The 26,352-nt window shown below is 44.1% G+C and overlaps 1 protein-coding gene across 2 annotated transcripts in view; it reads left to right on the forward strand.

The window, feature by feature from the left end:
- Window positions 1-26,352, forward strand: part of PIK3CD (phosphatidylinositol-4,5-bisphosphate 3-kinase catalytic subunit delta) — a 479,399-nt gene that overhangs the window by 443,700 nt on the left and 9,347 nt on the right. For both annotated transcript variants that reach the window (XM_069241165.1, XM_069241164.1), the window contains exon 22: window positions 5,793-5,925. In XM_069241165.1, coding sequence (XP_069097266.1) covers window positions 5,793-5,925 — 133 coding nt within the window. The remainder of the gene's footprint in view (window positions 1-5,792; window positions 5,926-26,352) is intronic.

A 26,352-nucleotide genomic window follows, 5' to 3' on the forward strand; every position in this document is an offset into this window, starting at 1 on the left:
CGCTGGGTGGAAGGAAATTTGTGGCTCCTCTCAGATTCCAGAACTTTCTACCACAGAAATGTGAGGAACATGTGTTTTTTTAGCCACATTTTGAGGTTTGCAAAGGATTCTGGGTAACAGAACCTGGTCCGAGCCACACAAGTCACCCCATCTTGGATTCCCCTAGGTCTCTAGTTTTCAGAAATGCACAGGTTTGGTAGGTTTCCCTAGGTGGCGGCTGAGCTAGAGGCCAAAATCTACAGGTAGTCACTTTGCTAAAAACAGCTCTGTTTTCTGTGATGTGTCCACGTTGTGTTTTGGGGCATATCCTGTCGCGGGCGCTAGGGCTACCCACACAAGTGAGGTATAATTTTTATCGGGAGACTTGGGGGGAACATAGAATAGCAAAACAAGTGTTATTGCCCCTTGTCTTTCTCTACATTTTTCCCTTCCAAATGTAAGACAGTGTGTAAAAAAGACGTCTATTTGAGAAATGCCCTGTAATTCACATGCTAGTATGGGCACCCCGGAATTCAGAGATGTGCAAATAACCACTGCTTCTCAACACCTTATCTTGTGCCCAATTTGGAAATACAAAGGTTTTCTTGATAGCTATTTTTTACTCTTTATATTTCAGCAAATGAATTGCTGTATACCCGGCATAGAATGAAAACCCACTGCAGGGTGCAGGTCATTTATTGGCTCTGGGTACCTAGAGTTCTTGATGAACCTACAAGCCCTATATATCCCCGCAACCAGAAGAGTCCAGCAGACGTAACGGTATATTGCTTTCGAAAATCTGACATTGCAGGAAAAAGTTACAGAGTAAAACTTAGAGACAAATTGATGTTTTTTTCACCTCAATTTCAATATTTTTCTTTTACAGTTGTTATTTTCTGTAGGAAACCCTTGTAGGATCTACAGAAATTACCCCTTGCTGAATTCAGAATTTTGTCTACTTTTCAGTAATGTTGAGGTTTCTGGGATCCAGCGTTGGTTTCATGACCATTTCTGTCACTGACTGGAAGGAGGCTGAAAGCACAAAAAATCGTAAAAATGGGGTATGTCCCAGTAAAATGCCAAAATTGTGTTGAAAAATTGGGTTTTCTGATTCAAGTCTGCCTGTTCCTGAAAGCTTGGAAGCTGGTGATTTTATCACCGCAAACCCTTTTTTGATGCCCTTTTCAGGGAAAAAACCACAAGCCTTCTTCTGCAGCCCATTTTTCCAAATTTTTTGAAAAAAACGAAATTTTCACTGTTTTTTGGCTAATTTCTTGGCCTCCTTCTGGGGAACCCACAAAGTCTGGGTACCTCTAGAATCCCTAGGATGTTGGGAAAAAAGGACGCAAATTTGGCGTGGGTAGCTTATGTGAACAAAAAGTTATGAGGGCCTAAGCGCGAACTGCTCTAAATAGCCAAAAAAAGGCTCGGCACAGGAGGGGGAAAAGGCCTGGCAGCGAACGGGTTAAAGGATCCAGCAACAACGCAGACATTTTGGCCCTGTGCAGGTCTCTCAAAGGACCATGCTAATGATGACCTTTCATTTCTTTTGGTAGAACCAATTCAAGAAGTTGACTTTGGCCCAGTCTCTTCCACACTGGATACAGGAAACTGGAGGGTGTCCTTTGACTTGAAGGATGCATAAGTTCAGGTCCTATCCTGCAGTCCAAGAGATGGTTCTTCTGGTTTGTGGTGAGGTCTGAACACTTTGTTTACCATCCTACCTTCAGCCTCACCTCAGTCCCCTGGATGTTTTAGAAGGTGTTGGCGGTAGTTGCAGCCCACTGGGATATGCATACTCCCATACCTCTACAGCTGACTGTTTAGGCTCACCACAGTCAATTGTGGACCACCCGGAGAATGCTGTGGCTCTGAAGGCATCTCTTTGGTTTTCTATCAGTGAGTCAAAGTCCCATCTGCAAACTACTCAGAGAATTTCCTCCATAGGGGCCATCCTGAACACAGTGACATTCAAGGCCTTTCTGCCCCAGCAATGAGTCCGGGAATTTAGGTTATAATTGGATGTTTTTGGTCTCACTCCTGACTTCTGTCAGGGTCAATGCTGAGGCTTCTTACCCTCTTGCATCCTGCTGGTCCTTCATGCCCACTGGCACATGGGGCTCTGCAGTGGAACATCCAGTTGCAGTGGGTGCAGTATTAGTGTTGCCTCTCAGAAAACATGTTTCTTGGAAGAGACATCCAGGGCATTCAGTTGTGGCTGTTGAAAACCAACCTGATCTGTGGTGGATCTTTCTTACTACCCCATCCAGAGCTCACAGTAATGATTGATGCATTGTTTCTGGGCTGGGGAGCTCACCTGGGAGAGTTGGAAATCAGGATCCTTTGATCCTCGGTGGAGCAAAAGTACTACATCAAACTTATAGAATTTTGTTCCATTCAGTTGGCTCTAAAGGCCTTCCTTACATCCATCACAGGAAGTCTGGGGCAGGACTTGACAGAGAACGCAATTACTAAGAGGTACTACAGCTAGCAGGTCAGTGTATGGTCGCGTAGCCCATACCTAGTAGTGCTGCAGCTCTGGAATGTCTCATCCTTCAAGGAATCTCTGATGGCCAGCCATTTGGTAGGCTCACTGAATGCCAGGGTGCACAAGCCGAGCAGAATGTCATCTGAAGGACCACAAATGGCATCTGCATCCGGAGGTTGTTGAAGTAATGTTCACCTAGTGGGGTTCTGCCTTGCATAGTCCTTTTCATGTAGTGTTGTGATTACTGCACACTGGATCTTCTGCCTCAAGCTTTTCCCATGGAAGTGCATTCTGCATGCAGTTGCATGTGGTACTCCAACTTACTAAGCTCAGCATGTGTCCTCTAATTAATATACCTCTTTGGTAAGCCTTCCTGTCTTAGCAATAGGGATAGGTAATGCACCTAGATCTGCACAAACTACACCTCCTTCCATAGAGATTAAGCAACAACAGTTGAGTGCTTTTGATCTGGCTGCGGAAGTAGTGGATGTTATCCTTGTGACATGGGGCCAGTGGTTTGGTGCGGACATCATCAGGTTGACCGTCTTCAGGAGAAGCTGTCTGATATTTGTTTTTTTCACTGGCCCAGCAAAGCTTTGCTGTGGACTTTGTTAAAGATTATTTGTCTGTCCTTTCTGTCTTTCTACATTGTGATACCTTTCTTGGACCGGTTCTCTTCTGTTTCTTTATTATGCCCCTGTGGGGCCTTATTTTATCTTAATCCTCGTGCTCTTGATGGGCGTACCCTTTTAGTCTGTGCCAATCTGTTCACTCAGATTGCTGACCTTCATATTCCTCACTACAATTGCTTCTGGGTGTCATGTCGGCGAGTTGAAGTTGCTGTCAGTGCAGCCTACGTATGCCACCTTATTCCGTGACAAACTGGTGCTGCAAACTTGTACTTCCTTTCTGCCAAAGGTGGGGGGTCACCCTTGCATGTGGGGTACTACATTACTCTCTCTCTGTCGTTTTCACTTCACTACAGTCGTCTAAGGAGAAGAAAAGGGAGAGGCTTCACCTTTTGCAGCTTAAAAAGAGCCTTTAGATTTTAAGTTGTGTGCACTAAGGATCACTGGGTAGATAACCAGCTTTTTATTGGTTTTGCTTGTGCTAAGAAGGTAAAGGTGGTTAAGCAACGAAACTTGTCTAGGTCAGTTGTTCTGTGCATAAAAATATGCTATGCCTTAGGAAAAAAGAAGCCTCCTGAGGGCCTTCAGGCTAATTCAACGAGAGCCTAGGCTGTAACTGCTGCCTTGGGTAGGGGTGTTCTGGTGTTGCATATATGCCAGGTTGCTACATGGGCAACCATATTCATCTCGACAACTAAGCCCACTGGAAGGGCCATGCCGCCTGCTCGGTCCTGTCATTTTGCCAGCTCAGTCCTGCACTTTGTGGAGTAAGTCCACTCCTCAGACCCTTTACCTTTTGGTACTCATTCAAAAAGTGGTATATGTAAGGTTAGAAGTTTCTGTTAGAAAATCAAGTTACTTATCTTTGGTAACTCTCCTTCAAGTGGATACTCTGTCTGACTGCAGATTGAGTTTTCATGCCCTTTCTGCTCCCTCTTCTGAGGAGTGGACCTCTAGGTTTGTGTTTAGAAGAAGAAAAAAAAGATTACACACACACATCTCTCTCTCTCTCTCTCTCTCTCTCTCTCTCTCTCTCTCTCTCTCTCTCTCTCTCTCTTTCTCTCTTTCTCTCTTTCTCTCTCTCTCTCCTCTCTCTCCTCTCTCTCCTCTCTCTCCTCTCTCTCTCTCTCTCTCTCCTCTCTCTCTCCTCTCTCTCTCTCCTCTCTCCTCTCCTCTCTCCTCTCTCTCCTCTCTCTCCTCTCTCTCCTCTCTCTCCTCTCTCTCTCTCCTCTCTCTCTCTCCTCTCATGGATGATCCGCGCGTGAGGCCACGTAATAATGTCAAAGGAAAACTGACATCAGCCTACCGGGTGGCACCTATACATGGCTGAATGACATTATTTTAAGAAGTGTTGAATCCACCGTGAAGTACAATGGTGCCAGCTATTGGCGCACAGGAGCGATTGCTAGGAAAACTTGTGGATCCAGTCAGTCCCCTGGGGGGATTCAAGGTGAAGAACCTGCAATTAGATATAGTAAGGATCAGAAAGTTAAGTAATTTGTTATTCTGATCCATGTATTATGTGTTCACACATAGGTCTTCAAATTGCATTGTCTCCTTTCTTCAAAGAAAAGAGCTCAACTCAAGAATTTCTCTTTCTAGTTGAATGTTCCTCCTTTTAATATTTTAAAATTCCATAATACTGTTTTTACATTTTGGAGAAGTTGGACCCTTTTTTTTTAATGGTGTGACAAAGATTTTGTCCAGAGTTAAAATTACTTTTACAGGCCTGCCTTCTGTAACCCATTTAATTCAACACTGGCCTTAGAGTGAGCCATGACATCATGCACAATTGCTAACTTTGGCTTAGGAAACATTGAATCAGTTTATTTAAGTCCAACATTGTTGAGGACCGAAAGCAGGTGCTTAGATAGGAAAACTACTTTTACTCTGTTTGCTCTAGATTAAAATATTTTTAGTTAATTTTCTTCATGACCATTGCATTTTTCTGGCGAGTTCAGTAGTTCCGTCCTTGGTATCTAATAGACCCTAAACTGCATGCAACATCCGATTTTGAAAGAATAATTAAGAATATCATTGAAGACATCTTTGCCAAGGAGGTCAAGCAGAAATGAATATTTTAAAACTTGTTAAATAGTCACAAAGAACACATTAGATTGTATTTCTTTCAAGAAACTATTTGTAAGTATTATTATGATAGATAAACAGACATGTAGTGCAGCTAAGTAGCACCGTAACTGTGCACTTTGCATATTCCTTGTGTGCTACAACTGTAAAGATTGTCTTTCGAGTACTTGACTTTGCTTTTTCCCTTGGAATACTGTGAATATCTTTCACAAGTGTGGTCTTTTTCGGATTATTCGTTTCTTGCCACCACCGATGTAGTCTTCTGCTCGCTTACCCACATTGATATATGCATTACCTCTTCAAATAACCACCTTAGAGAGCAAGGTAAAAAAAAAAAAAAAACATTTATGTTCGCAATACTCGAAGATTTTTCACTGGAAATATAATGCCAGGCTTACTTTTTTAGACTCTCAGGCTTTCTAGTGTGGTGCAACACCCCATGGTACAACTGAGGATGTGGCCTGGAACCACTCTGAGGAACAGTTTCTGTTGAGCAGATGCGAAGTGTACTGGTGCATCGATCAGTTGGAGATGGCCTACTTTTGCTGTATCTTAAAGTGCATTTTGTTGTAGGGAGCTTCCTTCATTTCTCTGTTCGTCTCTTGCAGGTTCCGTGATTACTGCGAGAGGGCATACAGCATCCTTCGTCGGCATGGACAGCTCTTCTTGCACCTTTTCACCCTCATGAAAGCAGCTGGACTACCTGAGTTGAGCTGCTCCAAAGACATTCAGTATCTGAAGGTACAACCAGGTCAAGGACTCAAGGGGCTCAGATTTGTTTTTGAGATCTGTGTGGTGTGTGTGCTGAAGAAGGTGTCTGTGTTTATTTGCACACTTTTAGTAAACGCCCTTGTCCTTGCACGTGCTCTGACTGTAGAGTTTTATGTGCATAGGTTGTATGTTGTAGTTGCATGTGCATAGGTTTTGACAATGTATTTAAATGCATTTTTATGGAGCATCTGACTGTAGACGTATCTTCAAAAGTTTTTGTTGTGCATTTTTATAATATATTTGTATATTTTTAATGGATATGAACACGGAGGCCAAGAGTGCTTCCTGAGCAACTTTTTACTGTAAGTTAGCATGTTTTTGTACACGTCTGTGTTGGCATGTTTTGAGTGCTTGTTTCCCTGTGACATTTCTCTGGCATGTTACTGATGTAACAGATAATGATGCCCCTCCCACTCCCCCCCCCCCCCACACACACACACAAAATATGACAAGGGGCCTCAGAGTCTCCCATATCTCACATCTCTTAATTGGCCTTGGGCATAGGGTCCTGCTGAAGGGTTGGAGGGTGTGGGGGCTCCCACCTCTCCTACTCAAGAGTTGCAGGGGCTTGCATAATGCTCCTGATGTGTGTGTTTGCAGAAGCTTTGACTGTAAATGTGTAGTGCCTCTTTTTGCATGGGTTTGGATCCTTATTTATCATGAGATCCCTGAATAATTCATAAACACTAAATAGCTCCATCTGGAAGTCACTGCTCAGAACAAATTTGCAAGAAACATGTTAATTTTTTACATGCCCACTTATCAACAGGTATTTCTTTTAAAGATAGACAATTATGATTTTGCTTTCCAAGAGGACACAGTCCATAGAGAGAGAGGATCCCTAAATAGGGCCTCAGACAATATTTTCACTAAACAAATATTTCCAGTTTAACTCTAGCTATGCTTCATTTGTTATCCTGTAAAGCCTTTTACGTTACTGCTTTTGATAGGGTATTCTTACATTTTTTGATTTTCTTTTTCATTTAAAAACACAATACCCATGGGTTCATAAATTGAGGGGTGCCCTTTATGTGAAAAAGATACTCACATCTTCCAGCAGCCTAATTTCCACACTGTTCCAGTAATTTGGTGACACTGAAGAGTGAACAGAGAATTGTCTGAGGCTCATCAAAGTAATCTGCAGATGGGTCTTCCAGCAATGACAAGCATAGAGAATGAGCTGGTAAATGCTTATTGTGGCACTGCCATTTCTAATGGATTCTTCTCCCCTTAGAATATCCTTATCTTATAAATATTTGCAAACTACTAGATGATCCAAAAGCATTTTGCTGTGGCTCTTCAATGCATCCAGATAGTGCCCTATGATTCCAATCATGGCTCCACTCACCCTAAAAGTAACATCACCACCCCATATTTGTTGCTACCTAGTGTCAGTTCTTATTTCTACGCCTTACTGACGTGCCCTCTTTGGTTTCACTAATTCATTTATGCTTACAAACAATGGTTATGCAACTGACTAGTGAAATGCTTCTTCCTAAGATCTTAAGGGTCAAACCCTATCCACATCTCAGGCGAATGACAGTGTCTGAACCTCACAACATCTGCCTCTTGTGCCTTTGGCATGATCATTATCCCTCCATGAGTGACTTCAGTTCCTTCATGAATCTAAAGTCCATCGTAGAGCAGAAGGTCAAGTTCTCCAACATGGAATCTTTTATCACATGCTTAAATCATTTGCCATTGTTGGGCTGTGAATTCCCGTTACACGAAAAAAGAAGTATGCAATCTAAAATGTCCATATGCCTAAAACAACATTGTATATTTAGTAGCACATCCATCTCATTTCAAAGAACCCAAACTGCAGCAAACGAGGTGAAAACTTAGGGTGTCCTACTCCCCAGGGACCCACCATAGCTCAGATTTCTACAACACGTTTTGAGAGAGTCCCCTGTGAGTGCTCTTCTCTATTCTTTCAGTGAACCTTTAGGCCCGTATTTATACTTTTTTTAGCGCCGCATTTGCCCCGCTTTTTGACGCAAAACGGCGCAAACCTACAAAATACAATGGTATTTTGCAAGTTTGCGCCGTTTTTGTATAAAAAAATGACGCAAATGCGGCGCAAAAAAAGTATAAATACGGGCCTTAATGTATTACTTTGTTGATCTGCCCAGGATTTGAACCAGCCCTATCTTAAGCACAGAAGTAATATTGAGGTTTTTTTAGGGAAAAATTTAAAAATATTATGGGCCAGAGAGATCTTTTTGCTTGATAGCCAGCTGTCACCATGGCCGTCAGACAAGAAATCTGTTTTCAAGGCTTGCTCATCCTGTGGTCATAAAAAGATTTACATTGATAATCCTTATTTTAAGTGTATTTATTGCTTTCATCCTAATTATAAGGCCTCCAAACGTGGGCATTGTATCTGATAGCTAAAGAGAATTTTCCTCCTTCTATAGGAGATGCCCCCTTTTCAGTGGACGATTCTGTGAAAATTGCTCCTCCAAGCATTTCCATGAAAGCACCGCAAAAAAGGAGTCTTATTCTGTTTCCTAAATTTTACTTGTTTGGAACTGCGATTGTAGCCACCCTTTCTGTCACTAACCAAGGAAAAAAAGCATCTAATGCATTAGAATATGTTTAGGATAAGTTTTCCAAATTTTAAAATGTTGTTTTTCAGGAACATTACCCTCGTAGTCATCGTCTATGAGACCTTTGGCAACTGTGTTTCACAAACTACATAAAGTCCAACACAACATAATGTGAAGTATGTCCTGGATTTTGGAGAGGACATAGAGGAAAACGACGACTACTCATATTATAATTTTCAACAAGATTATATTTGTCATGCTTCAAGATATTCAGTACCACCTCGGCAACAAAGACAGCCTGAAGTAGTTCAGGTGCCTATGGACTAAATTGCAGTAAATTGTGGAAATGTTTCATAAGTTATTGCCACAACAAGCACTTAACAATACAAACAGCCTAATCCTTTACAAGGTAAACCTCCTCTGCAGCAGTCACTACTACCTTGTCAACCACCACCTCCAAGAGAATCACCTAGAGTTGTTCAGAGGCCACTGGTCCTACCAGTGCCTCAAGATATGGCAGATGATGACTCCAATCAAACTATACATTCTGATGTAGAGGAGGAAGATGTTAAACTTCCACAGGATGATTTGGCAGATGATATTGGTACCCTCAAGGGAAGGAGTTGATGCACTTGTCCTCAAAGTCAGACAGATCAGATTTCCAAATTTAATTCTCTTATGAAAAAAGCAGCGAACTTTAATATTCCAATGAAGTCCACAAATCAACACTGTTTCCTTTACAACTTTAAAGAGCAACCTCAGATGCCTGTAAGAGCAATACAATTTTTTTATTTTATTTGGTGGGAAGGTCTCAAGTTAACGAAGACTCCAGCTACGGTTCCGGTAGTTATACCTCACTGGAAAAAAATATAGGGTCCTGAGTCATCTCCAGCTTCTCACCGGGCATACTAAACCGAATTTAGTTATCTCCTTAGGGGCTCAAAGAAGATCTAAAAATCCACTTACACCATCCTCCACCCATCCAAATAGAGATAATATACATGTAGATTTAGGCAATGGAATCTCATCTATGTCAGTGACCTAGCCAATGTTTTAGCAATACTACGGCATTAGGATCGCCAGATGTGACATAATATTGCATCCTTGCTTGAACATATTCTAGAGGTTAAGAGGGAGACAGTGAGAGCTATCCTTAAGGAAGGAGAACTCACTTCTTTCATTGTTGATGAAGCAATGGATGTATCCAATACAGGTTTTCGTCAGCTTGCAGGAGGAACAATTTTAAAAAGGCAATGTTGGCTAAAGTTCACGGCTTTCCGTCTTCAGGTGCAGTCAAAGATTTTCGACATGCCTTTACTGACTGACTGATGGCCTTACTCTTTTTTTGCAAACTTGGATGAATCTCTATAGGGACTAAAAACAGATTCAGATCCTGCCAAAGCTACGGGTCTCCAGCAGTATCACAGATTTGGATCTTCTAATTTTCATGTCCCTCTAAGGTCACAAGATTTTAGATGGGATTCAACCAATATGGAAGTCAACTGTCATATTATTGTAAGGCAATATCGAGATGATCATATAATCGTAGTCAAAGGCAGCCTTATGTGAGATCATGCCCCGAATAAGAGCTTGACTCTCTGCCTTTGACCCCTTTCCCATCTCTTACACTGCAGTTCGGGGAAGGTTTTCCCCGTTTGTACCTGCTTGGGAGGCTATAACATCCGACAAATGCACGAGGCAATTTGTTATTTCAGGCCATACATTGGTGTCCATTAAGAGACCTCCTGTGAACCCACACAAGAAGGAGCATTATCTGCATCTGAAGGAGCTCCAACAGGAAATTCTCTTACTCCTCCTCAAAGGATCTGTAGAAATCGTTCCCAAATTACAGAGGACCCAGGGGTTTTACTCTTGGTTTTTCCTGATCAGTAAGAAAATGGGTCAGTGGAGACTTAATCTGAATATTAGGCAAATAAACAAGTATTCAAAGAAACAATCTTTCCAAATGGTTACCCCACAGAAAGCACCCCTGATGATGCAGGGAGGAGATTCCAAGGCCTCCCTAGTGCTTCTGGATATGTATTTCCACATATCCATCTATCAACGACACAGAAAATACCTACGATTCCTGGCACTGGGGCAGCATTTTCAATTCAAGGCTTCAATTAGCCACTCAAATTTTTACCTAACATCTCGCTTCAGTAGCTGCCTTCCTGAGATGAGTAGGTCATCAAGTGTTTCCATACCTTGACACCCAGCTCATCAAGGCACCATCAGAGAAGGAGGTAAGAAGGTCTGCAAGTGGCCTGCATCAGCCTGTTTGAGAAATTGGGTCTCATGTTGAGAAAAATCTTCATTGGTGCATCAAAAAAAAAACGGTTTCTAGATGCATTACTCTACACGCAACAGGGAAAGGCTTTTTCATCACAGGAAAGGGCAAAGAACTTGCAATTTGTGACAAGGAACATCTCTACAAAAGTCATTAACAGTGAGGCAATACAAATCCTTACTGGGTCTAATGGCATAATGCATAGGAATTGTTCAACTTTTTCGAGACTGCATGAGACCTGTTCAGCAGGAGCTCAACTCACAGTGGAAGCAAGTCAAAGGATCTTGAGAAGATACCATGCATGTCACAAGAAGACTGAAACAGGCACTGCGTTGGTATATTTCCTCCTTTTAACCTGACCCACAATATGCAAAGAAAGGAGAAGATAGACAATTGCATTTTGATCCTCATTTCTCCGGTGTGGCCACGTCAATATTAGTACAGCGACCTGGAGCAGTTATCAACACGTCCAGCCGTTCCTCTGAATGTGCAACTCATGTTTTTTTTCTCCAAACAGCACAGAGAAACTCCTCATCTCAATCCCAAGTCTCTAAACTTGACAGCATGGTACCGAACCACAGAGTTTGGCAATTTGAATCTGTCATGAGAATGTAGAAAGATTTTGACACAGGCTCGAGCATCAGCTACCACAATGACCTACAATGCAAAGCGTAAGCATTTCTGGATATGGTACAGGAATAATGGTCATCATCCACTGCAAATAAAAATCCATCAAATCTAGTTAACATTGGGCTTAAATACTCTTCAGTCAGGGTCCAACTTGGGGAAATCTTGAGATTTAGGAGAACTGAGCAGTCGGCCTCTTCTTTCTCTGCTAAAGAATCATAAAACAATTTTAAAAAGGGACATTTTCGAGTATTTCTACCTCTTTAACATCTAATAGTTCCTTGGGAACTTAATACTGTCCTCAGTTAATTTATGCTGCCTCCTTTCAAGTCTATACATAGGGCACATTTAAAATGTGTTACATGGAAAACCACACTTCTTCTGGCTTTGACATCTATCACAAGGGTGGGAGAAATTCAAGCATTTGCCATCATGGAACCTTTCCTTGGGTTTGCAAAGGACAAAGTAATTTTGAGAACCAACCCCAAGTTTATACCCAAGGTATAAAGCAAGGTATATTCCTTTTTCTTAAATTAACCTGTCATTCTTTGAACTTTCTTCCCAAATCCATCTGTCAGCAGAAAGATTTGTAAACTCTTTAGACCTGCATAGATGTCTCAGGTTCTACATAGTGAAAACGAAAGACATATACACATTGGGCTAGCTGTTTGTGTCTTTTGAGCAGCCAAGGGCAGGTCATTTCCTGTCCAAGAAAGGGATAGCTTGTTGGCTCGTCGACACACGTTCACGAATCACTACTGCCTTGATGTGTATGCAGGAGCTGACGCAGCAGTGGGACAGGCAGGCCTGAGAAGCCTGTTGGGGAAAAGACAAGCCTGATTCCTGCTTTTGTTTTGTATTATAATGTGTACTGCTTGCTATTCTGACTCACAAATGCAAAAAAAAAAAAAAAACGTAATGTTGGAGAAGAAATTAGTTAATGACCTGTAAGTCCAGTTCTCCCTCAGGGGATTTCTATTGATAGTTATAAGCACTGAATAGTCCCACCCACGTGCTGTGGTCCCAGAGCATTTTTTATAATCTGTATTTTTAATTGTAAATGTTTGCCTTTCTTCAGGAAAACTTGGAGAAACACTTAAGACATAAATAGTTTTGAGCCTGTAAGAAAAGGCTACAATGGAAATTTCTTCAGATGTCATTTAAAAAAGGGAAATAAATACACACACACACATATATGTATGTATGTGTGTGTGTGTATATATATATATATATATATATATATATATATATATATATATATATATATATATATATGTTTGATGGCATGTGTAGCTGCAGATACACATGCTATGCACAGGTCCTGCCATCTAGTGTTGGGCTCGAAGTGTTACAAGTTGTTTTTCTTCGAAGAAGTCTTTTCGAGTTATGGGACCGAGTGACTCCTCCTTTTCGGCTCCATTGTGCATGGGCATCGACTCCATCTTAGATTGTTTTCTTTCCGCCATAAGGTTTGGACGTGTTCCTCTTCACTCCGGTTGTTCGAGTCGGAAAAACTTATAATCCATCGAAAATCATCGGTATTGTTTTCAATCGCGTTCCATCCAGCATCGACACCTCGGTACCGGCGGATACACATCTTAGGTTGCCCTTCGGGCACCTGCCCCCAGCTTGGGCCTGGTCGGCCCGACCACAAGTATCGTCGAAGCCTCATGGACCGGACCCCTTTCAGATTCTGCCCTCGGTGCCACGCCAAGTATCCCTACACTGATCAACATCTGGTTTATAATCTGTGTTTATCCCCAGATCATCAAGAGAATACTTGTGAAGCCTGTAAATCCTTCCGTTCGAAAAGGACTTTACGAGACCGAAGAGCGAGAAGGTTACAGATGGCGTCCAAAAGCACTGAACGCCTCGACGCAAAAGAGGAGGAGATGATTCACACCGCCATCGCTGTTCAGGGATCCGATTCCGAACAGGAGTTCGACATCGACCGACCACTAACAGCGGGCCAGCATTTGAGTACACTTGCCCCGAACCAGACCAAGCCCAAACATAAGGCCTCGGGGACGCCACTGCCGGAAGGCCATGGCTCCACCCGTAAGAAATCAACCGGTGAGCAAGTAACAGCTTCGGCACCGAAAAAGGCCACACCCTTTACAAAGCCTTCGGACTCGAGCCGCGGCACAGGCTCCGAAAGCATACGACACCGATCCATCAAGTCGAGACCCCGGAAGTCACTTTCGGAACCGAGGCCAACAATAATTCCAGGCCCTTCGGTGCCGAAAAAAACGGCTTTGGAGCCGAAAAAACATGCCTATACAGAGGAGCGTGGACTTTCGAAACAGTTAAAAGAAAGATTTGAAGAAGAACTACAACAAATGGAGGATTTTGATAACAAACAAGCCAGGATACAGATCCACAAGGACACTGGCAAGATCCTCACAGCACCTCCTCTCAAAATAAAAAGAAAACTGGCCTTCCATGGACGTTTGGACACTGATCAGCCAATGGCTAAAGTGCCAAGCGAGAACTCTCCACCTCCCCAGTTTTCGCCTCACCAGTCTCCTCCTCACTCTCCTCAACGGACTGTCTCCCCACCTGGTACACCCACTGCACGGTCTCCAAAACACGCTATCCAGTCACATCAGGACACAGATCAATGGGATCTCTATGACCACCCACCTCGGACAATAGCCCAGAGTGCTACCCATCTAAGCCATCCCCACCTGAGGATAGCACCTCGTATACACAGGTTCTAGCGAGGGCAGCAGCTTTCCACAACGTGAACATGCACACAGAACCTCTAGAGGACGACTTCTTGCTCAATACATTGTCCTCAACTCATGCCACATACCAAAGCCTACCCATACTCCCCGGCATGCTCAAACATGCCCAGCAGATATTCCAAAAACCGGTTAAAGGAAGGGCTATAGCCCAAAGGGTAGAGAAAAAATACAAACCACCACCTTCAGACCCAGTTTATACAGCTGCCCCCCGATTCATTAGTGGTCAGTGCAACAAGGAAAAGGGCTAACTCAGTCCTCTAGAGATGCACCCCCTCCAGATAAGGAAAGCAAAACATTTGATGCTGCAGAGAAGAGGGTGGCGTCACAAGCAGCCAATCAGTGACGCATAGCTAATCCGCATGCCCTTCTAGCTAGATACGATAGGGCTCACTGGGATGAGATGAAGGACATTATTCAGCATCTCCCCAAGGAACAACAAAAGAGAGCCCAGCAGGTAGTAGAGGAGGGACAGGCAATTACAAATAATCAAATAACATCGGCGCTAGACTCAGCTGATACAGGCGCAAGGACTATAAATACAGCTGTCACCATTAGGCCGCATGCATGGCTCAGGTCATCAGGTTTTAAACCTGAAATCCAACAGGCCGTCCTCAACATGCCTTTTAATCAGCAACAATTATTCGGCACACAGGTGGACACAGCCATAGATAAGATGAAAAAAGATGCCGACACTGCCAAGGCGATGAGAGCGCTTTACTCATCCCAATACAGAGGCTCATTTTGCAAGCCTCAATATAGGGGAGGCTTGAGGCCACAGCCCTCCGAGCCATCCACCTCACAATCCAAGCCCTCGTACCAAACAGAATACCAAAGAGTGGGATTTTGGGAATCCTACAGAGGACAGGAAAATTCCAATCCTCAAAACAAGCCACTAATACCAAACAGTGACTTTAACATCACCTTCCCTCAACACACTTCCCCTGTGGGAGAAAGACTGAACATGTTCCACGACCAATGGTTAGACATCACAACAGACACATGGGTACTATCCATTATCCAACATGGTTACTGCATGGAGTTCACACAATTTCCTCCAGACATTCTCCCAAAAGCGCACAAACTTTCATCGCGACATCTTGCAATGTTACAAACAGGTGTACAGGCACTATTACTCAAACAAGCCATAGAACTAGTGCTGCATCATCAAAAAGGAACAGGGGTTTACTCTCTGTACTTCCTTATTCCCAAGAAAGACAAAACATTAAGGCCAATATTGGATCTCAGGACTCTCAACCTCTACATCCGATCACATGGTAACACTACAAAATGTAGTCCCACTGCTACAACAGGGAGAATTTATGACAACACTGGATCTACAAAATACATATTTTCACATACCCATCCATCCAGCAATAAAAGCCAACACTCAAAAACAGTGTCAACATCACAAACGTTATGTAATAGATATCCTACACACACACGGGTTCTCAATAAATTACCAAAAATCACACCTGCAGTCATTGCAAATTCAGCAGTACTTAGGGGTTACACTAAACACTCAAAAAGCGCTTGCAAGTCCAAGCCCACAAAGAGTGCAATCGTTCCACACCATATTGCCAAACATTCAGCCAAACCAGCACTACACTGTCCGTTTTGTCATGAAACTGCTAGGTATGATGGCATCATGCATCACCATTGTCCCAAACGCAAGGTTATACATGCGGCCCTTACAACAGTGCCTCGCAAAACAGTGTTCGCAGGCACATGGTCATCTCCAAGATCTAGTGTTGATAGACCGTCAAACACACATTTTGTTTCAGTGGTGGAATCCCACAAATTTAAACAAAGGGCGGCCATTTCAAGACCCTGTGCCTCACGCCATTCTCACAACAGATGCATCAATGATTGGATGGGGAGCACACCTCAACATTCACAATATTCAGGGACAATGGGACAACAAACAGAAGCAGCTTCACATAAATAACTTAGAACTGCTAGCAGTCTCCCTAGCACTAAGAGCCTTTTAACCTCTTCTTGCTCACAAAAACATTCTTGTCAGAACAAACAATATGACAACAATGTACTACTTAAACAAACAAGGAGGAACCCACTCATCACAACTTTGCCTTCTAGCACAAAATATTTGGCATTGGGCAATTCACAACAACATTCACCTGATAGCTCAATACATTACAGGGATTCAAAATCAGTTAGCAGACAACCTCAGTCGAGATCACCAACAAACTCACAAGTGGGAAAGTCACCCACAAGTACTTCACAAATACTTTCGTCAGTGGGGGACACCAAACATAGATCTGTTCGCCACCAACCACATCGCAAAATGCCAAAACTTTGCGTCCAGGTACCCACACCCTCAGTCCGAGGGCAATGCTCTATGGATCAACTGGTCAGGGATATTTGCTTACGCTTTTCCCCCTCTCCCGCTCATTCCATTTTTGGTCAACAAACTGCATCAAAACAAACTCATACTTATAGCACCAATGTGGGCATGCCAGCCATGGTACACCACACTGCTAGACCTGTCAATAGTACCACACGTCAAACTCCCAAACAGGCCAGACCTGCTGACACAGAACAAACAGCAGATCAGACACCCCAATCCAGCAATGCTCAATCTGGCAATCTGGCTCCTGAAATCTTAGAGTTTGGGTATCTAAATCTTCCACCAGAGTGTATGGAAGTCATTAAACTGGCAAGAAAACCTACTACCAGGCAGTGTTATGCTAACAAATGGAAAAGATTTGTTTTCTACTGTCAAGCAAAACACATAACACTTTTAGATGCGTCCATACAAGACATCGTAAGTCATTTACTCCACCTACAAAAATCAAATATAGCTTTTTCATCCATCAAAATACATTTCACAGCAATTTCTGCTTATTTGCAAAATAAACAGACCAAAGCCCTATTTAGGGTACCAGTCATTAAAGCTTTCATGGAGGGTCTAAAACGAATCATACCTCCAAGAACGCCACCAGTACCCTCATGGAATCTTAACATTGTACTTACACGACTCATGGGTCCACCATTTGAACCCATGCACTCTTGTCAGATTCAATCTCTAACTTGGAAAGTAGCATTTCTAGTGGCAATCACTTCATTACGACGAGTTAGTGAGATACAAGCATTCACTATTAAACAACCCTTTATACAAGTACATAAACATAAGGTTGTACTCCGCACAAACCCTACATTTCTACCTAAAGTCATCTCACTGTTTCATTTAAACCAAATAGTGGAACTCCCAGTCTTCTTCCCACAGCCAGACTCAGTGGCAGAAAGAGCACTACATACATTAGATATTAAAAGAGCTCTGATATATTACATCGACAGAACAAAATCATTTTGTAAAACTAAACAGTTGTTCGTCGCATTCCAACAACCCCATACCTGTAATCCTATATCAAAACAAGGCATAGCCAGGTGGATTGTGAAATGTATACAAACTTGTTACCTAAAGGCTAAAAGACAACTGCTAATTACGCCAAAGGCGTACTCCACTAGAAAAAAAGGAGCAACAATGGCATTTCTAGAAAACATACCAATGACAGAAATTTGTAAGGCAGCCACTTGGTCGACACCTCATACATTTACCAAGCATTACTGTGTAGATGTGTTAGCAACACAACAAGCCACAGTAGGACAGGCTGTACTAAGAACATTATTTCAGACAACTTCAACTCCTACAGGCTGACCCCGGCTTAGGGGAGGATTACTGCTTTGTAGTCTATGCATAGCATGTGTATCTGCAGCTACACATGCCATCAAACAGAAAATGTCACTTACCCAGTGTACATCTGTTCGTGGCATGTTCCACTGCAGATTCACATACGCCCTCCCTCCTCCCATGGAGCCTGTAGCCGTTTAAGTTACATTTAAAATTTGTACATATGTATATACATCTCTATTCCATTGCATGGACAACTCTTTATTTAAACTCTGTATATACATCTCTATTCCATTGCATGGACATCTTTTTCTTTACACTCTTATCACTCCTACCTTACCCTCTGCGGGAAAACAATTTAAGATGGAGTCGATGCCAATGCGCAATGGAGCCGAAAAGGACGAGTCACTCTGTCCTGTGACTCGATAAGACTTCTTCGAAGAAAAACAACTTGTAACACTCCGAGCCCAACACTAGATGGCAGGACCTGTGCTTAGCATGTGAATCTGCAGCGGAACATGCCACGAACAGATGTACACTGGGTAAGTGACATTTTCCATATATATATATATATATATATATATATATATATATATATATACACATACACATACACATACACATACACATATATATAATATGTAAATGTAAGGCAAATGGCTGGAAAAGTTATTTGACTGGTTAAATCTCTTTTGCAAACCCTTTTTTTAAAAAGAGAAACGTGATGGAAGAGAAAACAGTGTAGGTCTATAGGCTGCCCTTATGTAACTATGAAAAGAGCGTCTTCACCTTTAAGGCCTCAGGGTCCACCAGCATATCATCATGCCCAGCAGGTGGCAGTTGCTTCATTTCTTTTTTCTGGCTCCTGGTGACAGGATCTTGGAGCACTGAGCTTGGCCTTTTTTGCTTTTTTCTTAAAAAAATTAATTAGGACATTTTTAACAACTGTTTCACTCGACAGATTTAATCTGTTCCAGTGTTTTTCTGTCTTTTTCTGACAGAATGTTTTTCCCCTGGTCAAATAAAATGCGTATTTATTTGACAAGTGTCCTGCCTGTGGAAGAAAGAAGGCCAAATCAGGCCCTCATGATGTGTGCATCATCTGCCTTCCAGAAAGTCATATACTTGAGAGATGTCCACATCGCAGGAAGTCTTGCAGGTGCACCCTGCGGGAAAGGGAGAAAATTTGCATCCATTGTACAGCGGAGCAGTGCAGGCAGCAGACGTTCTCAAAAAGTGGGACACCAAGAGAGAGAGGGAGGGTGACTCCTCTACCAGGACTCTTCCACCTTCCTCTGAGGACTCCAGGTGTGAAAGACCCAAAAATAGAAGCCCACATCAAAAACGAGACTTCAGCGTCCAGACTAGGTACAAGACCCTACATGTTTACCCATTGAAGGCTGAGTCGACCTCGAAGAGGAGACGATGTTGAAGGCTGAGAAAAAGGAAGTGAACATTGAGGGGTACCACGACATCGAAGCGCAGGAGAAAGTTGACAACAAGGAGTCTGTTGATGTTCAGACATAGGACAGAATCAACGTCGGGAAGTCTGTTGACATCGAGGCAATCAGGGCCTGTGGAGAAAGTCAGAATATCGTGACCAAGACATCTACCATCCACTTATGACTCTACTCCAGGACATATACTCCATTGTCGCCTTTACTTCTTCCAGACTCTCCTGAGCCTACTCCAACTCTGCCGCCTCCTCCAACACCGCCACCTCCTCTGGCGCTTCTTTCAGCTCCTTTGACAGGGCCGCTTCCACAACCTGTAGAAGCTCCTCCCCTGAGGCCTATACAGTCTCCTCGAAGATCACATTCTAGATCTCGTCATCATTCAAGACATTGCCATGGGTCCCTATGTTCCTCACCACGACCAACTTGATGCACTCATTTCTGTCATACGTCAAGGTCTAGGTCTAGAACATGCTCAAGATGCCATTCTACCTACTCTTCTTCCTCGTCCCGCGCTGGGAGATATTCTCCAACGCTGACTGATTCTCCCCAACCAAGGGTTTTGCCAGTTGATGATGACAACAACTTTCAAGAGGTGCTTGTTCGAGGCACTTCAAAATTGAACATTCCGATTCCAGTTCCCACTCCATCAACATTAGTGAGTTGTTAAACGATTCACCGCCATGCAGGGTCCAGACCCCTCCTACCACTGGTTCCAAGACTATTGGAACCAGCCATGGAGCTGTTACTTACACCGGCTTCAACAAAAGCAGTTCTGGCGAGGCTACAAAAAATATATAGCCCTCCAGAACAGGACCTGCTGTTTCTTTGCTCAGACCCTCCCCCGATTCTGTTTTCATCCTTGTGGCAAAGAAACTCCATTCCACTACTCCTTTTGTCTGCAGTCCCACCAGACATGGAGAGTAAAAGTTAGACTCACTTGGGAGCAGGGTTTGTGATACAGCTATCACCATCATGAAAGCAGCACGTGTGTGGGCCTTGCTGGGCAGATATGACAAGGCCATTTGAGACTCCTTATAAAAGTTTGCAGAAGACCTCACAAGAGATCGATGAGAAGAGTTTCTTTGGTGGTAATGAGGACATGATAGTCTCCAACTGAAGTTATTAGTGCTGCTGCGGACACTTCATTACTGGCAGCCCACACGTACTGTCATGGTTTGGCCCCAAGAAAGCACTCCTGGCTTCATCTCACAGTCTTGAAACAAGAATCCCAACAGCATATTCTTAATCTTCCCTTCTCGGGGTCCCCCTTATTCAGCAGTCATACCAGTGACGGGATGGCTCGGATGAAGCCTCCGAATTGGGAACCTTGAAGGCAGTAGGTCTTGAGAAGCAAAAGGAACCACACAAACATGCCTATAAGCCTTATCAACTATGTTTCTGCCCGCAAAGGGTTCAAACCCCTCAGTGGTGTCATGGTCATCACCATCAGCAACAAGATGGCCTTTTCATAAACATCAAGGTCGTCGGCCCAGAGGAAGAGCTAGCCACCAGTGTGCTCAAGCAGGAAAGCCTCCCCTAGGAACTCCATGCAATAAACGTCTGCTTCCCCTTCTTCCGTTACACACTCCAGTGGGGGGAAGTACATCTTATTTCCTGACAGTGGCAATCCATCACGAAAGATGCCTGGGTTCTGTACATTGTCCAGAATGGGTATTGTCTCAGGTTTACAAGCCCTCCACCAAACACAGGCAAAGCCATTCAATCAACATCTGCAGTTGCTGAGATCGTAAGTGAATATTGTTCTGCAAAGAACAGATGTGGAGATTGTTCCCCCCGAGGCTCCCCCCACCACCACCACCACCACCAAAAAAAAACAACGAAGCATGGGAATTTACTCCTGTTTTTTGTAAAATAGAAAAGCCCAAAAAACAAATTTAGACCCATTCTAGATCTCAAACTGGCTAGCCAATGGGTTGGGAGAGAAATTTTGGAATGTTTACACTGCATCAGATTTATCCCTAAATACATCAAGAGGACTGGCTCTGTTCGATAGACCTACAAGATTTGTTCTTTCATATTCCAATAGCCAGAAAACACAGCAAATACTTGAGGGTTGTTGTAGATCACTACCAGTACAAAGTGCTTCCATTCGGATTCAAATCAGCCCCTAGACTTTTCTCGAAATGCATGGCAGTGGTCGCTGCACATCTCAGAATAGTCCTCTATCCATATTTAGACAACTGGCTGATCATAGTGTCAACACCACAAGAAGCCTAATTTCATTATTAGTTGACGAGCAATCTTCTCCACCAATTAGGACTGCTTGTCAATCACAACAAATCGATCACTACTCCAGTCTAGTCTCTGTATTACCTAGGTGCCACTATTGACACTGTACCAGCAAGTGTATATCCTTTGGAAGAGACACTGTTATCGGTCCATCTGAAGTGTCACTTTCTCATGAAAGTCTCTCATCCCCACAATGAGAACAGTGTAATTTCTCCTCAGCTGATGGCTGTGTGCATTTTTTGACTCTGTATGCCTGTTTCCACTTAAGACCACTTCAAGAGTGTCTGGCGGATCAGTGGGATCAATATTCAGAGCAGACTATTTCTCAAAACAAACCAGTCCCTAAAATGGTGGTGCTCTTCGACAAACCTACTTCAAGGGATGCAGTTTTATCAGGATGTTTTTTCTCAGACAATAATCACAGATGTCTGTTAGTTTGGGGAGAGCGTATAGATAATCTTCAAATCCAGGGAACATGGTCGCCAAAGAAAATTACTTATCACATCAGTCTTCATGACACAATTTATGGTTGTGCAGACAGACAACACAACTACTATGTACTATTTAAACAAACAAGGGGTAACAAGGTCCAGCGCATTGTCTCACGAAGAGGAGACTATATGGAATTGGTTGACAGCCAGGGACCTGCAGACCACTGCAACTCATCTTCCAGGTGCTCAAAATGTTCAGACAGACTCCCTAAGCAGGTTTCTACAGAAAACACATGAGTAGGCCCTCGATGACGATGTTGTGCAAAGCATTTTCAGCATGTGGTGCACTCGCCACATAGATTTATTCACTACCACAGAAAACAAAAAATGCCCAGACTTCGCCTCGAGGTACTTCCAACCAGGGACACTGGGGAATTGCTCTGTGGATCTACTAGTCCTGCAAATTCTCTACGTTTTTCCCTCTACCCCCTGATTCCAACAGTTCTGATGAAGGTGTCTTTCTCGAGGGCCAGAATGATCATGATACCTCCTGAGTAGCTGCGCAATGGTTGTTCACAGACCTTCTCCACATGTCGGAGCATCCACACATGAATCTACTGTTGAGACCAGATCTTCTCAAATTCGGAGGCCAGATGGTTCACCCCAAGCTCTCCTCTTTCAGTTTGGCAGCATGGCTCCTGAGCTATTACAATATGGGCATTTGAATCCGTAAGAAGACTGTATGAACATTATCAAGGAGGCAAAACGTCCATCTACACATTCTGCTTATTCATTTAAATGGAAGAGATTCTGTATCTGGTGTTCTAACAAGAACTTTAATCTGACCAAGTGCCAAGAAATAGCAATTCTTTCCATACTTGCTTTACCTGGCCAAATCTGGCTTTAAAGTTCTCTTCTATAAAAGTTAATTTGGTGCCAATTACTGCCTGCAGAAAATATCCTTCACAAACCTTTTTTTCTTTATTCCTGTTATTAGGGCCTCCTTTTGAGCCCATCCATGAAGTCTCATTGCGCCACCTTTCTTGGAAGGCTGCTTTCCTCACAGCTATCACTTCAGCACGAAGGGTTAGTGAAATTCAGGCTGTAAGTTCTCACGAACCATACACGGTTTTCCATTAGTAGGGTGGTAATGAAGACTCATTCAAAATTCCTACTGAAAATTATTTCAGATTTTTACATTATTCGGACCACTTCTTATCCAACTTTCTTTAAGCTCCCTTCTACACCAGCGCAAAGGACCCTTCATACTCTAGATGTCAGATAAGTCTTAGCATTTTATCTGGACAAAACAAAAGTTATCTGCAAATCGGACCAATTGTTTGTAAACTAATGGACCAGTCTGTACGGGTTTAGCCACATCCAAACAGTCTATCTCCAGATGGATAGTGTCTTGCATCCTGTTATGATATCAGAAGGCAATTAAGGTTCTGTGCAGTAGACCTAAGGCCCATTCCATTAAAGGAAAAGCAGCTACAGGTGCTTTAATGAGAACTATACCAATCGCTGAGATCTGTTAAGCGGCTACAGGGAGATCTGTTCACACTTTTACCAAACACTGTTGTTTGGACTCAGCTGATAGAACAGATGCTCAATTAGAACAGGCCTCCCTGAGAAATGTATTTGCTTAATCTTATCTGTTGATTATCCCTCTTCCCTTTCCAGTGCAATGTTGTGGGGATGGGCTTGTGTAAGGAAATGCCTCCTTGGCATGGTTACCCCCTGACTTTTTGCCTTTGCTGATGCTATGTTTTGATTTGAAAGTGTGCTGAGGCCTGCTAACCAGGCCCCAGCGCCAGTGTTCTTTCCCTAACCTGTACTTTTGTTTTCACAATTGGCACACCCTGGCATCCAGGTAAGTCCCTTGTAACTGGTACCCCTGGTACCAAGGGCCCTGATGCCAGGGAAGGTCTCTAAGGGCTGCAGCATATCTTATGCCACCCTGGGGACCCCTCACTCAGCACAGACACACTGCTTGCCAGCTTGTGTGTACTGGTGAGGACAAAACGAGTAAGTCGACATGGCACTCCCCTCAGGGTGCCATGCCAACCTCACACTGCCTATGCAGTATGGATAAGTCACCCCTCTAGCAGGCCTTACAGCCCTAAGGCAGGGTGCACTATACCATAGGTGAGGGCACCAGTGCGTGAGCACTGTGCCCCTACAGTGTCTAAGCAAAACCTTAGACATTGTAAGTGCAGGGTAGCCATAAGAGTATATGGTCTGGGAGTCTGTCAAACACGAACTCCACAGCACCATAAGGGCTACACTGAAAACTGGGAAGGTATCAAACTTCTCAGCACAATAAATGCACACTGATGCCAGTGTACATTTTGTTGTAAAATACACCCCGGAGGGCACCTTAGAGGTGCCCCCTGAAACCTTAACCAGCTACCCGTGTAGGCTGACTGGTTTTAGCAGCCTGCCACACTCGAGACATGTTGCTGGCCACACGGGGAGAGTGCCTTTGTCACTCTGTGGCTAGTAACAAAGCCTGCACTGGGTGGAGATGCTATCACCTCCCCCAGGCAGGAGCTGTAACACCTGGCGGTGAGCCTCAAAGGCTCACCCCCTTTGTTCCAGCACCACAGGGCATTCCAGCTAGTGGAGTTGCCCGCCCCCTCCAGCCACGGCCCCACTTTTGGCGGCAAGGCCAGAGGAAATAATGAGAATAACAAGGAGGAGTCACTGGCCAGTCAGGACAGCCCCTAAGGTGTCCTGAGCTGAGGTGACTCTAACTTTTAGAAATCCTCCATCTTGCAGATGGAGGATTCCCCCAATAGGGATAGGAATATGACCCCCTCCCCTTGGAAGGAGGCACAAAGAGGGTGTACCCACCCTCAGGGCTAGTAGCCATTGGCTACTATCCCCCCAGACCTAAACACACCCTTAAATTTAGTATTTAAGGGCTCCCCTGAACCTAGGAACTCAGATTCCTCCAACCTAAGAAGAAGAGGACTGCTGAGCTGAAAAACCCTGCAGAGAAGACGGAGACACCAACTGCTTTGGCCCCAGCTCTACCGGCCTGTCTCCCCCCTTCGGAAGAAAACTGCTCCAGCGACGCTTTCCCCAGGACCAGCGACCTCTGAATCCTCAGAGGACTGCCCTGCTCTAGAAGGACCAAGAAACTCCAGAGAACAGTGGCCATGTTCACCCAAGACTGCAACTTTGTTTCCAAAGGAGCAACTTTAAAACGACTGCGTTTCCCGCCAGAAGCGTGAGACTTGCAACTCTGCACCCGGCTCGACTTGTGGAGAAACAACACTTCAGGGAGGACTCCCCGGCGACTCCGAGACTGTGAGTAACCAAAGTTGTCCCCCCTGAGCCCCCACAGCGACGCCTGCAGAGGGAATCCCGAGGCTCCCCCTGACCGCGACTGCCTGACTCTCAGATCCCGATGCATGGAAAAGACCCTGCACCCACAGCCCCCAGGACCTGAAGGATCGGAACTCCAGTGCAGCAGTGACCCCCAGGAGGCCCTCTCCCTTGCCCAGGTGGTGGCTACCTCGAGGAGCCCCCCCCCCTTGCCTGCCTGCATCGCTGAAGAGACCCCTTGGTCTCCCATTGATTTCAACAACAAACCCGACGTGTGTTGGCACACTGCACCCGGCCGCCCCCGTGCTGCTGAGGGTGTACTTTCTGTGCTAACTTGTGTCCCCCCCGGTGCCCTACAAAACCCCCCTGGTCTGCCCTCCGAGGACGCGGGTACTTACCTGCTGGCAGACTGGAACCGGGGCACCCCCTTCTCCATTGAAGCCTATGCGTTTTGGGCACCACTTTGAACTCTGCACCTGACCGGCCCTGAGCTGCTGGTGTGGTAACTTTGGGGTTGCTCTGAACCCCCAACGGTGGGCTACCTTGGACCCAAACTTGAACCCCGTAGGTGGTTTACTTACCTGCAAGAACTAACAATTACTTACCTCCCCTAGGAACTGTGAAAATTGCACTGTCTAGTTTTAAAATAGCTATATGTGTTTTATTTGAAAAGTATATATGCTATTGTGATTATTCAAAGTTCCTAAAGTACTTACCTGCAATACCTTTCATGCAAAGTATTACATGTAGAACTTGAACCTGTTGTTCTTAAAATAAACTAAGACTCCGACTCAACACTGTGTTGCTGAGTTAGAGAGAGCCTGCACAGGGTCCCAGCCTGCGCTGGAACAACCAGCCGGCTCTGAGCAGCATCGGGATTAGCGCAGCGCAGGGCAGGCTGGGAGCCTGTGCCTGCAGTGCGGCGGATGAGAGTGACAGCGACGTTTTTTGTTTTTGTTTTATTCGCCCGCCACGTTTTCAAGTCCCCAGCCGCGACTGCTTGCTACTGTATTCAGTGCTTATGACTGTCAATGGATATCCCCTGAAAGAGAAGGAATGGTTTC

This window comes from Pleurodeles waltl, chromosome 6 (assembly GCF_031143425.1).
Source record: "Pleurodeles waltl isolate 20211129_DDA chromosome 6, aPleWal1.hap1.20221129, whole genome shotgun sequence".
Taxonomy (NCBI): domain Eukaryota; kingdom Metazoa; phylum Chordata; class Amphibia; order Caudata; family Salamandridae; genus Pleurodeles; species Pleurodeles waltl.